This window comes from Gnatocerus cornutus, chromosome 1 (genome assembly GCF_029298725.1).
Source record: "Gnatocerus cornutus isolate USDA-ARS CGAHR chromosome 1, icGnaCorn1.1, whole genome shotgun sequence".
NCBI lineage: Eukaryota > Metazoa > Arthropoda > Insecta > Coleoptera > Tenebrionidae > Gnatocerus > Gnatocerus cornutus.
The window spans coordinates 32,981,820-32,999,178 of record NC_142233.1 but is presented as its reverse complement, the minus strand read 5'-3'; the positions used below and the strand labels follow the sequence as shown (position 1 = coordinate 32,999,178).

At 35.6% G+C, this 17,359-nt stretch overlaps 3 protein-coding genes across 3 annotated transcripts; 2 read left to right on the top strand and 1 right to left on the bottom strand.

Moving 5' to 3' along the window:
• Positions 1 to 50: 50 nt before the first annotated feature.
• LOC148181868 (uncharacterized) lies at positions 51 to 857 on the bottom strand. The gene is made up of 3 exons (XM_088049937.1): positions 483 to 857; positions 322 to 435; positions 51 to 277 (listed from the first exon to the last, which is right to left on the bottom strand). Exons 1-3 carry the CDS (start codon positions 574 to 576, stop codon positions 177 to 179), a joined length of 309 nt encoding a protein of 102 aa, XP_087906063.1. The 5' UTR covers positions 577 to 857; the 3' UTR covers positions 51 to 176.
• On the top strand, positions 848 to 1,728 carry Arl2 (ADP ribosylation factor-like 2). The gene is made up of 3 exons (XM_088049902.1): positions 848 to 989; positions 1,055 to 1,165; positions 1,212 to 1,728. Exons 1-3 carry the CDS (start codon positions 925 to 927, stop codon positions 1,588 to 1,590), a joined length of 555 nt encoding a protein of 184 aa, XP_087906028.1. The 5' UTR covers positions 848 to 924; the 3' UTR covers positions 1,591 to 1,728.
• A 188-nt stretch (positions 1,729 to 1,916) lies between these two features.
• On the top strand, positions 1,917 to 3,104 carry LOC148181866 (uncharacterized). The gene is made up of 2 exons (XM_088050636.1): positions 1,917 to 2,768; positions 2,814 to 3,104. The coding sequence occupies exons 1-2, from the start codon at positions 1,917 to 1,919 to the stop codon at positions 3,102 to 3,104; spliced, it is 1,143 nt and encodes a 380-aa protein (XP_087906762.1).
• The last annotated feature ends 14,255 nt before the right edge of the window (positions 3,105 to 17,359 follow it).

Sequence of the window (17,359 nt, the reverse complement as noted above, 5' to 3'; positions counted from 1 at the left end):
GTACCAGGGGTTGGTAACGTCTTTGTGCTCTAGGTGCATGACCGGGTAAAACTAGCACAGTCTCTAATGGGATTTTAGGAGCATTCATGCACGAAGTAACGCCAGTAAAAAAACAAGGTCTTAAAATCATGGCTACAGTTATTTATTAAGTTTTTGTATAGATTACAACATTTGAATTAGGCGCAACAACAATGCATCATATACTCGTAACTTTCACAAAGCTCGTAATTGTTAATTGGACAGTCCAGACGGGGTGGGCATTCCACAGGGAGGTAATCTAAAACAACCGTAAAAACTACCCTTAGAGATTCGGGGACTTACCGAAGAAGCGAGCACAGCCGCAACAATACCCGTAGACGATTTGGGGGTCGTCGTCACAGAAATTTGGTGGGCATCCGGTGCAGCGAGGGCCTAATCCCAGAAAGGGAATGTGTACTAAAAGGTACGAGTGTTCACGAGGATAAGAGACAAAAAAAACTTACTTCTTCGGGGTGATCTAGACGTGGCTGAGTTGGCCAGGATCGGACTCAAAAACACGCTGAATAACAGCAAAAAATACACTTTCGCGGGTGTCATGGTTCTGCCCAGCGGGGTTCTTTCCAGTTTTTTTAAATGGGTGGATTATCGGAAAGTGGTTAAAAAGACATTTAGATACAAGGTTTTGAGACCGAGTAATGGGTTACGATAACTCACGCATTTTTGTGGTCAAAACTGATAAAAAGTGGAAATGATTGAACGGGCACGGAATTATTTTTCCGAAGAAAATTGTTTGAAATTATTTGACTTAACGTAAAGTTATGCCACCAGTAATACACAACTGTATGAGTCAGACCGCCCACTCGCTTTGTTTACGTCTGTCAAATGTCAAATAACTGTCATCTCTAACTGCATCTATGATAATAATTCTTGTAATTACCAACAAAAATGGGGTTTTTAACAGTTCTGAAGAAAATGAAACAAAAAGAGAAAGAAATGCGCATTTTAATGCTGTATCCTTGATTTTTTAACCACCTAACGAACACAACCTCACTTCACTTTCCTTAATTTTAAACAGAGGTCTCGACAACGCTGGAAAAACCACAATTCTTAAACGGTTTAACGGAGAGCCTATCGATACAATCTCCCCCACGTTAGGGTTCAATATCAAAACCCTAGAGCACCGCGGGTAGGTACCCCCTTATGAAAATCTTTACCCCTAATGGTACTTTTAGGTTCACTTTAAACCTGTGGGACGTCGGTGGGCAAAAGTCATTACGTTCTTATTGGCGCAACTATTTCGAATGTACAGATGGTCTCATTTGGGTGGTTGATAGCGCTGATAAAAGACGACTTGAAGACTGCAGGGCAGAGTTACACGTTTTGTTACAAGAGGAAAGGTTAGCAGGGGCGACTTTATTAGTTTTTGCTAATAAACAGGATTTACCGGGGGCGTGTACTCCTGATGAGTTGCGAGATATTTTACAATTGGATAAGATAAAGACGCATCATTGGCAGATTCTGAAGTGCAGTGCTGTGACAGGGGAGAATCTTTTGAGAGGGATGGATTGGGTGATTGACGACATAGCAGCGAGAATTTTTACGTTGGATTGAAGATTCTAAGCCCCGCTTATGGCTCCACCCACTTTGATAACAAAAAATGGACAATATTTATTTATGAAGTCGGAAAAACTGAAATTATGCGAAATAAACTGTTTATAAAGACTTTTTAATAAAATTCTTTCACAATCACGTGTTTTCATTTTTTGATCCATAAATACCCACCTGTTACTTTGAAACATCAAGGACAAGATGAGGATTTAATCGATTTTAACTTCTCAGAAACTTGAGTTTGTTGGTACTCTCTTAATCACGCGTGTCAATACCGCCCCAGTCCACCCCCAATCCATCAGATCTTTCCCAACCACGTCTTCGTAACCATGCCGCTCCACTCCTCCATAAAAGACTTTAATTTTATCACCTGTTTATACAAATACCTTAACATTTTTCTAATCACCTCCTGGTATGATTTCCGTAAAAACAGCTTGTGCCATAAAAAATTGTGCAAAGCCTATGGGTGTTTTCTCGTGGCCATCAACATCTTCGGCTTGCTCTACGTTATCATGGGGTCACCTTCATCAGTGTTCTTCAACAAAATGTTCTTCACTCAAAAACTCATCTTCTTCGCAATTTACGGAAATTCGATCTTCCTCACGAGTTTTACCGTCGTAAAGTCGTGTTTCTGGGACGGCGAAAAATGGGCAACTCTGATAAAAAATTTCCAGTATGTGGATGAAAAACTCGGGAATAAGAACAAAAGAGACACGTGCATCTTCAAGAACTTTTATTGGAAGTGTTTTATCCATCACTGCCTCTTGTTTCTTGTTGTTGGGTACCAAGTCTACGTGTGGTGCCGAATGGTCAACGTTTCGTTAATGAAGACGGTCGCTATCAGTAACCTTAAGGATGTTTACTACGAATTTCTCCTCATCGTCCTAATCTCAGGTATTGTTGAAAGCTTCCAAGCGCGATATGAAGACCTCAATGCAAAACTCCGCTGCGAGACAAGATTCAAAAATTTCCAAAATTTGAGCGAAGCTTTTCGGATTCTGAGCGAAAACGTGGACATCTTCAACAATCTCTTCGGCTATCAGATCGCCATAATTATTTGTCATTGTGGGCTGGAATTAGTCAGTTGTTTAAACATCGCATTTAGTGCCTACGTTCTCGTCAGTGGCGACATGCTTCGCCACATTTTACTAGCAAGTCTTTCCATTCTCCTTGCAACAACAGTAAGTTGTTACGTCACCACTCATTCAATTCAGAGTTTTTTTTAGTGGCATTTTTTGCGAATCGTTCTACCTATCGATTCTACGGTTAAAGAAGCGAAAAGGTTTGTTTATCTTTCGTACACATTTCAAGAGAAACTTCTTGAGTCGAAGGACATTGAGGATATTGTCAGGATTACGAATTGCTCGAGGAATTACGTGCCCGAGTTCAGCGCTGCTGGGTTTTTTTCTGTTAATAAAGGGTTGATTTTCTGCGTCTTGGGGAATGTGGCGGCGTACTTCATAATCGCAACGCAAGTTAACGAAGCCGTTGTATTGAAGTTGAGGGGACCTGAGTAATAGCGAAAGAAGAGGGCTTTGAGTGGAACCTTGTGGGCAACATGTGTACAATCGACTTGTTTGCAATTTTCTCCACCTTTGTTTGTAGTCGTCTAATATACATAATTAGTTGTTTTGTAATACGATCCAAACTCAATATTACGTAACGAAGTATGTGGTTCAATTAAAAGGATTATTGTTGATGTTGTCCAATTGTTCAACGTCATTCTATTTATTAAAGAAGATTTCGTTGTTATGTTGTTGCTTAGAATGGTGCAATTTTTATTACGACACAAGAATAGCCCGGCGCATCCACCATTAATGAAAATAGAGAGATGATTAGCATAATTCATTACTAAACACGTAATTAAATTGCTTCTATTACCACAACAGAAGGGAGCTCGTCAACATGACCTACGCTTTATCTGTGAAAGACATAAATTTTTTGTATCCATTCTGCAGGTTTCTGAGTGTTTTTCTCATCACTTCAAGGTACGATTTCGACAAAAAAAGAACGAAAAAAAACTGCTTGCTTCAGAGTTTATGAATTTATTTTAATAGTACTGAAAGTGTGTTTGATGATAATATTGATAATATCAACCTGCCGTTCGTTCCTGAGAAACAAATTTTTGGTTACAACATTTTATTCATAACTTTCTATTATTATTAAGTTTGTACAGTATATTTGTCTATGGTGCCGAAAATAGAAATATGCTTTTGATGATTCCAATGGTAGGTGGTACCACTCGTTTGGAATTGTCTAATTTTGGTTTGTACTTAGATAGCAGTATAAAATGCGGGTGTACCCGAATAAAGTGCAAAGATTTTACCCTTAATATTAGACACCACTGTAAATATTGATTCTGAAAAATAACTCGAAATTCGAATGGGGCAAAATTCTCTCAGATTACCCGTTATTCGACGCTTATGGCACCGGATTCAGCAACAACTATTTTTGAAAGTCTGCAAAAACCGTTCAAACAAAAAACTTTTACGCTCGCTCTTATCTTTTCATGCTCGTTTAATTTTCACTTAATTACTGGTTTTAAAAACATCATTTTTAAAAGTGGTTATTGCGAAAAATTAATTTGTTTGAAATAAATTGGGCTCTCAAAAGAACAAATTTCGATTGGTTTGTAAGGTGTCTTCCCGATTTGTTTCGTGGATCAAACTGAAATTTTAATTAGAGACGAATTAATGAAAAAGTTAAAAGCGTTTAAATTCAGTTCTATAAACGTCAAATAACGTGTAATCCAGGGGTTTTTTGTTTCATTCAAATATCGACTTTTTTGCGGAATTTTTATCTAAAGCGGTGTCTGATATTGTGGTTAAAATCTTCGCACTTTTTCGGGTTTTGTATGCGGAATTCAAAATTATTCAAAGAGCAAAATATTTGAAAAATTAGAGCGCAGATATACTTAATAATGAAGTCAATTTCTTTATTAAAAATGTAACTTGTTATTTGATTGATTTGTTTTAAATTTAATGCTTTCAATCTCTTTCGAAACTCTAAGAAGCCAGTTTATTTAATAAAGTTTTTAGCTGTTCTAAAATACTTAGATTGGAGCAATGAATATTGAAAATACCAAAATTAAATGGAGCAACTTTTATTAACATATTTGCAAGTTCATCATGTTTATATAAAATCGCTTTGTTACCTTTTTTTTTTGCTTTGGTTTCATCTTCAGAAAGTTCTTCGAGGTTTCGGTTATATTCACCAAAAAATCAAGTTCTTCAGACTCGTTGTTTATTTCGCTTTGCATTTTATAACACAAGTGGATGAAGATTTCGGCTTCTTGAACTGTACCGGTGGTGGGCAAAACTACAGTTAGGAAGATGTACTAAAACGCATTTTATATCATATGAATGAAAACGATTTTTGCTTACGCTCATGAAGAACAAGAAGGTGGTGGTGGTGGCCACAGTGTGCTGGTAGAAACAGCTGTCTAAGTTTACTATAATTCGAAGAAAAGTGAAGTTTAGGCCGTTGATGACGATGATTCCAAAGTGGAAAATTATTAGAGCAATCTGAAGTCCGAATAAATTGTTGAAGATGTCCACTGATTCCTTCAACAGTCGATAGTCTCTGCACAGTTTTCGTAATTCCACTCGAAAAGTTTGTTTTGAAATTAGTAGTTGTCTTAATTTGTCGTTGAGATTCTCATAGCGGAGTCTCAGACACTTGACCACAGTCGTCAACAGTATTGTGAAAATAAACTCCGTGTACAACTCCAGGAAGTTGCTTAGCATCCCCACGGAGTAGGACACGTGCATGATATTAGTCCAGACGTAGTTGACGTAGATAAGGAAAAGTAAATACAGCACTTGCTTGAAGATGATGGCAACCAACCCTGAGCTTTCTGATTTTTCCTCAGTCGTTCGCAGATTCAAGAACAATGTCTTCCACTCGTCCACGTTCCACACGCTTTTATAAAATGTTACAAAATTTAAGAGGATAACATTAAGAAGAGCACCATTCATAACGAACTTCTGAGACGTCAACATTTTGCTGAAGAAGCTCCTTAGGGTTTTATCCGTTAAGAAGAGTGCTAAAAGTGTTATTTTTACCATCACTTGGACACTTGCGTAGAGTCTACATAGGTGGGGGTTGGTAATAGAATCAGTGGTGAAATTGTACCAAGGAGTTATGAGGAAGAATCGGAAGTACCGGCATAAATGGCAAAGAGAATCGAAGTGGGATGTAGTTTTCAAGAGCATTTTCTGTGACGAGAGTTTAGACGATAATGAAGGCTTGGTTTGATGGAAGTGGAAAGAAGGGTGGGACTTCCGTTCCGGAAATTAAGAGTGAAGAGAGAATTTGATCTAAACTCTTTAAGTAATTAACTACATGGAAGGCGGGGTTGGAGGCGGAGCTCAATTTTGAAACTGTAGAGCTATGATGTAATAAGTGGCAACATTGGCGATCAAACTGCCAATTACCGCCTTGTTAACAGTAAAATATCCAGTGTCTCCAAACTCTGTAAAAAAATGTTTGCCATAGTTTCCAAGTCGGCGCACACTCTGTTCATCTTCGAACTTTTCCTGCATCTTGTAGCATAAATTCACAAACTTTTTCGATTCCAAGGTCGCTGATTGGTGCTCAAAAGCTATAGTAAAAAAATTCACCTAGAAAAGTCACAATTATATGAGTAACTAGAGTTGTGGTACCACCTACCACTCCTACTGCCAACAGGAGGAATGAAGAGACTAGCATTGAATAATAATATTCCTTCAAAATATGAATAGTATTTAAACTGTTGAAACAAGTGACAACCTTGTAGCCCGCAATAAAATGTAACAAACACAAATTGATAACAGAAAATTTTATTGTAAACTTCCACAGTTTCGCCTAAAATTCTATAAAGATGAACCAAGTTTTTTATTTCGTCGATAGTAATTGCAAGTTTTGGACTTTGAGATGCTTCCACGATTTTCTTGTTCAAATGTTGGTAATTTGCTTTCATAGTATTCACCAACATTTTGGTCAGAGTAACAATTAAAAATCCGTAGTAGATTGTAAATACTGGACTCATGATCATTGAGAGAAAGAAAGGCGTTTCACCTATGTCCGCCCATATTGCGTTCATATAACACAGCAAAAAAATTACAATTAATTGCTCCGACAACACACGCAAATAGAATAGCTTGGTGCAATTACGTTTTTTAGGTACACCATTTTGTAATTTCATCTCAACGTATTGTAAGTTGGTGATGAATGTCTTCCAATTGTTGTGATTAAAACTCGTGGTCATTACGGTGATAAAAAACAAACCTGATAGTGTAGCTTCGCTTAAAGCATAAAGAATTTTCTGGGAAAAGTACAGTTTGTCGAACACGTTGTCTAGAGGTATCAGAGTTGACATGTAATACATAAGGAATAATTTTAACACAATTAAAACGAATCCATAGAACCTTGACCAACTGGGATATTTTATAGATTTTTCGTCGAAACCGTACCACGGAGTGATGAGAAAAATGTCAAAAAACCGAAAGAAAGGGCGCAACAATTCAGTGTTTTTCAAGGAAGAATCGAAAGTCATGTTGACTTCTGAAGGTACGAAAATACACTGGCATTCATTTAATACGGAAATGAATGCAACACTTTCAATTTAGGAAAATGGATATTCACCAAATACATAGATCTATTGAATTTTATTGATTTGTGTGTTTTATTATGTGCTTAGTTACGTGTAGACAGTCATGACAACAACAAAACCGAAAGAAAGGACGAAATAGTTCAGTGTTTTTCAGTGAGGAATCGAAAGTCATGTTGACTTCTGTAGGTACAAAAATATATTAGCGTTCATTTAATATGAAAATGAATAAACCACTTTCAATTTATAAAATTGGATATTCACCAAATACATAATTTTATTGATTTGATGTGCCTAGTTAATACGTGTAGGATTTTATGTGCTTGTTTTAATCATGATAACATTTTGGGCACCTCTGCTCTAGACTACGCGGAGTTAGGGGAGGAGTCAACCGCCTTAACTTTATGTAAACTGCACACTTATGATGTAATAAGTGGCAACATTGGCGATCAAATTATCAATGATCATCTTATTTTGTGAGGGTAAAATATTTCGTTTTTTCAAACTACCTCACGAAATATTTGTTGCCATAAATCTCTTGAATTTTATAGCATAAATTAAAAGCAATTTTCTTGCTTCTTTGGTGGTTGATTCGTGCGAAAAAGTAAAAGTAAAAAATTGATCTTGAAAATAATCAAGTTTTAGAAACAGTAGTTCCACCTACCAAGAAGAAGAAGGAAACCATAAGAATTTTGTCGATCTGTGCTACAAAATTTAAGAAGCGGACAAGACGTGAAACTTGAATTAGAATATTTGATTTATTTAATAAATCTGTAAATAAATAACGTAAAATAAAAATTTTAACTTAGATTACAATAAATGGTAAATGCGCTTTAACTAGATGAGGTCGTTTGATTCTTCATCAACGTTTGGTACTCACTCCCATTTAATTGAATAGTTATGATAAAGTAGGTGGCTACATTGCCGACAACACTGCAGATCAAGCTCCTGTTAATTGTAAAGAATCCACCGGCAGTAAAACTCGGCAGAAAATTCTTCGTGGTTTCAACTATCTTCACCAAAAAATCCATTTCTTCAGACTCGTCGTTTATTTCGCTTTGCATTTTATAACACAAGTGAATGAAGATTTCGGCCTCTTGAACTGTACTGGTGATGGATAAAACCACAGACAGGAAGATGTACTAAAATGCATTTTAAATCACACAAATGTACACAATTTTTGCTTACGCTCATGAAGAACAAGAAAGTGGTGCTGGTAGCCACGGTGTGCTGGTAGAAACAGCTGTCTAAATTAACTATAATTCGAAGGAAAGTGAAGTTTAGACCGTTAATCATGTTGATTCCAAAATGGAAAATTATGAGAGCAATTTGAAGTCCGAATAAATTGTTGAAGATGTCCACTGATTCCTTCAAGAGTCGATAGTCTCTGCATAGTTTTCGGAATTCTATTTGAAAAGGTTGTTTAGAAATTAATATTTGTCTTAATTTGTCGTTGAGATTCTCATAGCGGAGTCTCAGACACTGGATCACAGTGGTCAACAGTATTGTAAAAAGAAACTCTGTGTACATCTCAAACAAGTTGCTGACCATCTCCAAGGAGAAGGTCACCTGCATGATATTAGTCCAGACGTAGTTGACGTAGATAAGAAAAATTAAATACAGCACTTGCTTGAAGATAATGGCAAACAACCCCGAGCTTTCTGATTTTTCTTCAGTCGTTCGCAGATTCAAAAAGAGCGTCTTCCACTCGTTCACGTTCCACAAGCTTTTATAAAATGTTACAAAATTTAAGAGGTTGACGTTAACAATACTACCATTTATAATGAACTTCTGAGTCGACAACATTTTGCTGAAGAAGCTTCTTAGGGTTTTATCCGTGAAGAAGAATGCTAAAAGTGTTATTTTCACCACCACTAGGACACTTGCGTAGAATTTACATAAATGGGAGTTGGTAATAGAGTCAGTGGTGAAATTGTACCAAGGAGTTATAAGGAAGAAACGGAAGTACCGACATAAGTGGCAAAGAGAATCGAAGTGGGATGTAGTTTTCAAAAGCATTTTTTTGGACGAGAGTTTAGACGATAATGGAGGTTTGGTTTGAAGGGAGTGGAAAGAAAGGTGGGGCATCCGTTCCGGAAATTAAGAGTGAAAAGAGAATTTAATCTAAACTCTTTAAGTAATTAACTACACGGAAGGCGGGGTCGGAGGCGGAGTTCATTTTTGAAACTGTAGAGCTATAATGTAATAAGTAGCAACATTGGCGATCAAACCACCAATTACCGCTTTGTTAACAGTAAAATATCCAGTGTCTCCAAACTCCGTTAAAAAATGATTGGCATAGTTGCCAAGTCGGCGCACATGTTCATCTTCGAACTTCTCCTGCATCTTGTAGCATAAATTCACAAAAATTTTCGATTCCGACGTCGCTGATTGGTGCGCAAAGGCTATAGTAAAAAAATTCACCTAGAAATATCACAATTATTCGAGTTACTAGAGCAGGGGTACCACTTACCACACATACTACCAGTAGGAGCAATGAAGAAACTAGCATTGAATAGTAATATTCCCTCATGATATGAAACATATTTAAACTATTGAAACAAGTAACAACTTGAAGCCCGCAATGAAATGTCACAAACACAAATTGGTAACAGAAAATCTTATTGTAGACTTCCACAGTTTCGCCCAAAATTCTATGAAGATGAACCAAGTTTTTCATTTCTTGGATGGCAACGGCAAGTTTTGAATTCTGAGAGGCTTCCACGATTTTTTTGTTCAGATGTTGGTAATTTGCTTTGATAATCTTCACCAATGTTTTGGCTAAAGTAACAATCAAAAGTTCGTAGTAGAATGTAAATGTTGGAGTCATTATGATCGAAAGAAAATAAGACGTTTTAACTATGTTCGACCACAGTGTGTTCATATAACAAAGCAAACAAATTATAATTAATTGTTCTGCTAACACACGCAAATAGAAATTCTTGAAGCAGCTACGTTTATTGTGTTTGCCATTTTGTAATTTTATCTCAACGTATTGTAAATTGGTGAAGAATGTCTTCCAAGTGTCGTGATTAAAACTGGTGGTGACTATGGTGATGAAAAATAAACCTGAGAGTGTTGCTTCGCTTAAAGCAAAAACAATTTTTTGGGAAAAATAAAGTTTGTCAAAGAAGTCGTCTAGAGTCATCAGCGTTGACATGTAGTAGGTCAAGAATAATTTTAACACAATTAAAACGAATCCATAGAACCGCGACAAAGTGGGATATTTTATAGATTTTACGTCGAAATCGTACCACGGAGTGATGAGAAAAATGTCAAAAAAACGAAAGAAAGGGCGCAACAGTTCCGTGTTTTTTAGTGAGAAATCGAAAGTCATGTTGACTTCTGTAGGTACAAAAATATACTGGCGTTCATGTAATACGGAAATGAATAAACCACTTTCAATTTAGGAAATGAAATATTCACCAAATACATTGATCTATTGTAATTTTATTGATTTGTGTGCTTTACTATGTGCCTAGTTACGTGTAGGATTAAATGTGCTTGTCACAATCATGACAACATTTTGGGCATTTCTGCTTCAGCTAGGCGGAGTTAGGGGTGGAGTCACCTGTCTAACTTTATTTAAACTGCACACTTATGATGTAATAAGTGGCAACATTGGCGATCAAACTACCAATGATCGACTTATTAAAAGTAAAATATCCGGTATTCCCAAACTCCCTCAAGAAATATTTGGCGTAATTGCCAATTCGCTACACTTTGTCTCCATAGATCTCTTGTATTTTGTAGCACAAACTGACAAATTTTCTTGCTTCTTTGGTCACTAATTGGTGCGAAAAAGTAAGAATAAAAAATTGATCAGCAACGTCTTAAATAATAAAGTTTTAGAAACAGTAGTACCACCTACCCAGAAGAAAAATCTAAGAAGTTTGTCGATTTGTGCGTCAAAATTTAAGAAAAATTTGGTGATGCCGAGATATGTCGACTCAGCTACTATGCTAAGCATTTCTTGAAGGATTTTTGTGCCGCTGAGTACTTCACTGTCAACCAGACAATTATCGGTAGTTAGATAACGAACATCGCGACTTATTATATTGCGACTGTTCAGTTTAATGAGGCGAACAAGACGTAAAACTTGAATGAGAATGTTCAATTTATTTAATGAATCTGTAAATAAATAATGAAATACACCATTTTAACTGAGATTACAATAAGTGATGGATGCGCTTTAACTGGATGAGGTCGTTTGATTCTTCATCAACGTTTGGTACTCACTCCCATTTAACTGAATGGTTATGATAAAGTAAGTGGCTACATTTCCGACAACACTGCAGATTAGGCTCCTGTTAATTGTAAAGAATCCACCGGCAGTGAAACGCGGCACAAAATTTTTCGTGGTTTCAGTTATCTTCACCAAAAAATCCATTTTTTCAGACTCTTCGTTTATTTCGCTTTGCATTTTGTAACACAAGTGAATGAAAATTTTGGCTTCTTGAACTGTACTGGTGATGGATAAAACCACAGACAGGAAGATGTACTAAAACGCATTTTAAATCTCACGAATAAACACAATTTTTGCTTACACTCATTACGAACATTAAGGTGGTAGTGGTGGCCACAGTGTGCTGGTAGAAACACCTGTTTAAGTTTATTATAATTCGAAGGAAAGTGAAGTTTAGGCCGTTGATCACGTTGATTCCAAAGTGGAAAATTATTAGAGCAATTTGAAGTCCGAATAAATTATTGAAGATGTCCACTGATTCCTTCAACAGTACATAGTCTCTGCACAGTTTCCGTAACTCCATTCGAAAAGTTTGTTTAGACATTCTTAGTTGTCTTAATTTGTCGTTAAGATTTTCATAGCGGAGTCTGAGACACTTGATCACAGTGGTCAACAGTATTGTGAAAAGAAACCCTGTGTACAACTCCAGGAAGTTGCTTAGCATCCCTACGGTGAAGGACACCTGCATGATATTAGTCCAGACGTAGTTGACGTAGATCAGGAAAATTAAATACAGCACTTGCTTGAAGATGATGGCAACCAACCCCGAGCTTTCTGATTTTTCCTCAGTCGTTCGCAAATTCAAAAAGAACGTCTTCCATACGTTCACGTTCCACAAGCTTTTATAAAATGTTACAAAATTTAAGAGGTTGACGTTAACAATACTATCATTCATAATGAACATCTGAGTCGACAACATTTTGCTGAAGAAACTTCTTAGTGTTTTATCCGTGAAGAAGAATACTAAAAGTGTTATTTTTACCACCATTAGGACACTTGAGTAGAGTTTACACAGGTGCGGGTGTGTAATAGAGTCAGTAGTGAAATTGTACCAAGGAGTTATTAGGAAGAAACGGAAGTACCGGCATAAGTGGCAAAGAGAATCGAAGTGGGATGTAGTTTTCAAGAGCATTTTCTGCAACGAGAGTTTAGACGATAATGAAGGCTTGGTTTGATGGGAGTCGAAACAAAGGTGGGACATCCGTTCCGGAAATTAAGAGTGAAGAGAGAATTTAATGTAAACTCTTTAAGTAATTAACTACACGGAAGGCGGGGTTGGAGGCGGAGCTCATTTTTGAAACTGTAGGGCTATGATGTAATAAGTGGCAACATTGGCGATCAAACCACCAATGACTGCTTTGTTAACAGTAAAATATTCAGTGTCTCCAAGATCCGTCAAAAAATGATTGGCATAGTTGCCAAGTCGGCGCACATGTTCATCTTCGAACTTCTCTTGCATCTTGTAGCATAAATTCACAAAATTTTTTGATTCCGAGGTCGCTGATTGGTGAGCAAAGGCTATAGTAAAAAAATTCACCTAGAAATATCACAATTATAAGAGTTACTAGAGCAGTGGTACCACCTACCACACATACTGCCAGTAGGAGCATTGCAGAAACTAGCATTGAATAGTAATAGTTCCCCATGAAATGAAACATGTTTAAACTATTGAAACAAGTAACAACTTGAAGCCCGCAATGAAATGTCACAAACACAAATTGGTAACAGAAAATCTTATTGTAGACTTCCACAGTTTCGCCCAAAATTCTATAAAGATGAACCAAGTTTTTCATTTCTTGGATGGCAACTGCAAGTTTTGGATTCTGAGAGGCTTCCACGATTTTCTCGTTCAGATGTTGGTAATTTGCTTTGATAATCTTCACCAATGTTTTGACTAAAGTAACAATCAAAAATTCGTAGTAGAATGTAAATATTGGAGTGATTATGATCGAAAGAAAATAAGACGTTTTAACTATGTTCGACCACAGTGTGTTCATATAACAAAGCAAACAAATTATAATTAATTGTTCTGCTAACACACGCAAATAGAAATTCTTGAAGCAGCTACCTCTTTTGTGGCCGCCATTTTGTAATTTCATTTCAACGTATTGTAAGTTAGTGAAGAATGTCTTCCAATTGTCGTGATTAAAACTCGTGGTGACCATGGTGATGAAAAACAAACCTGAGAGTGTGGCTTCGGTTAAAGCGAAAACAATTTTCTGGGAAAAATAAAGTTTGTCAAAGATATCGTGTAGAGTCATCAGAGTTGACATGTAGTAGGTCAAGAATAATTTTAACACAATTAAAACGAACCCGTAGAACCGTGACCAAGTGGGATATTTTATAGATTTCTCGTCGAAATCGTACCACGGAGTGATAAGAAAAATGTCAAAAAACCGAAAGAAAGGGCGCAAGAATTCAGTGTTTTTCAAGGAAGAATCGAAAGTCATGTTGACTTCTGAAGGTACGAAAATACACTGGCATTCATTTAATACGGAAATGAATGCAACACTTTCAATTTAGGAAATTGGATATTCACCAAATACATAGATCTATTGAATTTTATTGATTTGTGTGTTTTATTATGTGCTTAGTTACGTGTAGACAGTCATGACAACATTTTGGGCACCTCTGCTTTAACTAGGCGGAGTTAGGGGTGGAGTCACCTGTCTAACTTTATTTAAACTGCACACTTATGATGTAATAAGTGGCAACATTGGCGATCAAACTACCAATGATCGACTTATTAAAAGTAAAATATCCGGTATTCCCAAACTCCCTCAAGAAATATTTAGCGTAGTTGCCAATTCGCCACATTTTGTCTCCATAAATCTCTTGCATTTTGTAGCACAAACTGACAAATTTTCTTGCTTCTTCGGTCGCTGATTGGTGCGTAAAAACAACAGCTAAAAAATTGATCTGCAACGTCGAAAATAACAAAGTTTTAGAAACAGTGGTACCACCTACCACAGATATTGTCAAAAGTGAAAATCCAGTGACCGTCAATGCGTAGAAATTTTCATTCTGGATCTCAAACATGCTTAAACTAGTCAAACAAATAATGATTTCAACTCCGCAATGAAATGCAATAAGAACAAACTGGTAACAGAAAATTTTGTTATAAATTTCTGTGGTTTCGGCCAAAACTCTATGAAGATGAACCAACATTTCCATTTCTTGGATAGCAATCCCAACTTTTGGATTTCGGCAAACTTCTATAATCTTTCTGTTGATGTGTTGGTATTTGACTTTCATTGCATCCACCAACGTCGTAACCAAATAAATAGTAAAAAATTCGTACAATAATGTCAATGTGGGACTTGTGAATAAACTTTCAAAATAAGACGTATTTCTTACATTGGACCAAAGTTTATTCATGTAGGCAAGAAACAGTCCACCGAATGTTATTTTAATGAAAGCTCCAAAATAGAATCTTTTGAAAAAGTTAACTTCTTTGCGTCCACCATGTTTTAATTTTAGACTCACGTATTGTAACTTTATGAAGAAAATTTTCCAGTTGTTGTGGTTAACACTTGTAGTGATTAGAGTACCGCAAAAAAAGCACACAAAGTTGACTCACCCAAAATGTACACAATTTTTGTTGAAAGAGATAAGTGTTGAAAAATTTTGTCTTCGACCGCTTTCATTACCATATAGTACACCCAGTATAATTTAATAAAAATAAGTACAACCCCGTAAATTCTAGAGAGCGTTGGTCTTTTTATTGTGTTGCTCTCGAAGTCATACCAAGGGGTTATAAGAAAAACATTAAGAAATTTGAACAAAGGGCGCAAAAAATTGATGTCCTCTTTTGATAAATCGAAGTGCATGTTGACTCTCAGAGGAATGAAAATAAACTAACATGTGTTTGATAAATGGAGTAATAATATTAACTTTGGTAATAGCATAGCAAATTCAGGTATATTTTTTATTTGTGTTATTAATCAGGCAAATTGTATCTACTTATTGTACCATATAATTAAAATAAAAAGGTATCAAATAAGCCTTGCAATGTTTTGTAGGTACGTTTGGTAGGACTGTAAATATAAGAGCAGCATTAGCGTGAAATTCTGCGTAAATAGAGCCTCTATAACGTCAATTTTCTTAACAAATAAACTAGATCTCGACTAAAATAGATTTTCAGAGGGTGTTTTTGGGGTCATTTTTAAGAAGAAAATTAAATTTTTTTTTGTTTAATTCGCATTTTTTTTTTTACAAAAAATGGACCATCGAATTTTAAACTTTTGAGAGTGGAATATAAACAATAGGAGTGCAAGAAAAGCGATGGTGAAGACCGTTTCTCGCTATCTGTCGAAGTTTCGGAAATATTGAGCTTTGAAAATTTTGGTCAAAGTCAAAGTCAAAATTTATCCGAAATTTTAATCGCTTTTGCTTCAGTTAGGGGTGGAGTCAACTGTCTAACTTTATTTAAATTGCACACTTATGATGTAATAAGTGGCAACATTGGCGATCAAACTACCAATGATCGACTTATTAAGAGTAAAATATCCGGTATTTCCAAACTCCCTCAAGAAATATTTGGCGTAATTGCCAATTCGCTACACTTTGTCTCCATAGATCTCTTGTATTTTGTAGCACAAACTGACAAATTTTCTTGCTTCTTTGGTCACTAATTGGTGCGAAAAAGTAAGAATAAAAAATTGATCAGCAACGTCTTAAATAATAAAGTTTTAGAAACAGTAGTACCACCTACCCAGAAGAAAAATCTAAGAAGTTTGTCGATTTGTGCGTCAAAATTTAAGAAAAATTTGGTGATGCCGAGATATGTCGACTCAGCTACTATGCTAAGCATTTCTTGAAGGATTTTTGTGCCGCTGAGTACTTCAGTTTTTAAAAAGTTAAAATTTTTAAAGAATTCGCTCGGTTTTTCGAAGTCACCCTTTTTAAAAAAGTCAAAATTTTAAGAAATATATCTTGTTTTATCAAACGTGAATACGGTTTCGGCCAAGAAAAGTTACCATTTAAAAATACTTAAAATTCGTCTTTTTACCCTGTTTTTTCTGTTGGGCTACTTCAGAACAAAAATGAATACGGTTTCGTTCAAACAAATTTCGGACAAAATCTCCATGAGCGAAGCGAATTTCCCTTTCAAAAACACTCAAAATTAGAGATTTTACCTTTTCAAGTATATTTTTCAGACTTTCCCTTGTTTTTAAAAAAGTTAAAAGTTGAAGGTACTTATTTTTTATTCAAACATACATTTTTTTAAGTTAATACACTATATGTTGAAACAATAAGTAGTTAAATATATGATATATTCTAACTCAGATTATTATGCCTAGTTTTCTTAGTCATTTTCCTATTTTCTATGCATTTTTTTCAACAAAAACCCGTATTTCTAGCATCAAAAACATCAAAAAACAACATTGAACTTTAATCGATAAAACTCTAGAAATTTAAAAAAGTACATTGATTTACAAGTCGAGCCCAGTCAAAAACACAAGTATCCAAAAATTGAAAGAATTTAAATATTTTTTCAAGGTATTTATTTATAGGTTTTGGGTTTTACAGTCTTTTCTTGAAATGAAAATTATGGTGTTAGCTTCGACATATTTGAAAGCTAATTGTCTTATTGGTAACCTATAAAATCCACCGGTAGCAGGTAAGATTAGAGACGAGGATTATTGTGTAAAATTCGTACAATTAAAGACACAAGTGGATTCAGATTTTTTAAAAAATAGTTTTTTTGCATAATAACATTAAACGCCAATTTTGCTTTTCCTGAGTGGTTCTGGCTTAAAAAATATTAATTAGGGAAGTATTTTTATTGATTAGTGGGATGTATTATTATGAAGAGTTAACTTTTAAATCACAGAAAACAACAGAGTCTAAAAGGTCCAAAAACTCATGTGTCAGGTAAAAGGTTTGGTTAAAAAAAATTAAATGCGTTTTTCTCAAATAAAAATATTAAAATA

Excerpts from the sequence above, each read along its gene's own strand:
- LOC148181868 (XM_088049937.1), bottom strand. The coding sequence starts at position 576 with ATGACACCCGCGAAAGTGTATTTTTTGCTGTTATTCAGCGTGTTTTTG. Across the intron at positions 436-482 it reads GTCTAGATCACCCCGAAGAA|TACACATTCCCTTTCTGGGA; the intron begins GTAAGTTTTTTT and ends CGTACCTTTTAG. Across the intron at positions 278-321 it reads CGGCTGTGCTCGCTTCTTCG|ATTACCTCCCTGTGGAATGC; the intron begins GTAAGTCCCCGA and ends CGGTTGTTTTAG.
- Arl2 (XM_088049902.1), top strand. The coding sequence starts at position 925 with ATGGGGTTTTTAACAGTTCTGAAGAAAATGAAACAAAAAGAGAAAGAA. Across the intron at positions 990-1,054 it reads GAAATGCGCATTTTAATGCT|AGGTCTCGACAACGCTGGAA; the intron begins GTATCCTTGATT and ends AATTTTAAACAG. Across the intron at positions 1,166-1,211 it reads AAAACCCTAGAGCACCGCGG|GTTCACTTTAAACCTGTGGG; the intron begins GTAGGTACCCCC and ends TGGTACTTTTAG.
- LOC148181866 (XM_088050636.1), top strand. The coding sequence starts at position 1,917 with ATGCCGCTCCACTCCTCCATAAAAGACTTTAATTTTATCACCTGTTTA. Across the intron at positions 2,769-2,813 it reads CCATTCTCCTTGCAACAACA|TGGCATTTTTTGCGAATCGT; the intron begins GTAAGTTGTTAC and ends AGTTTTTTTTAG.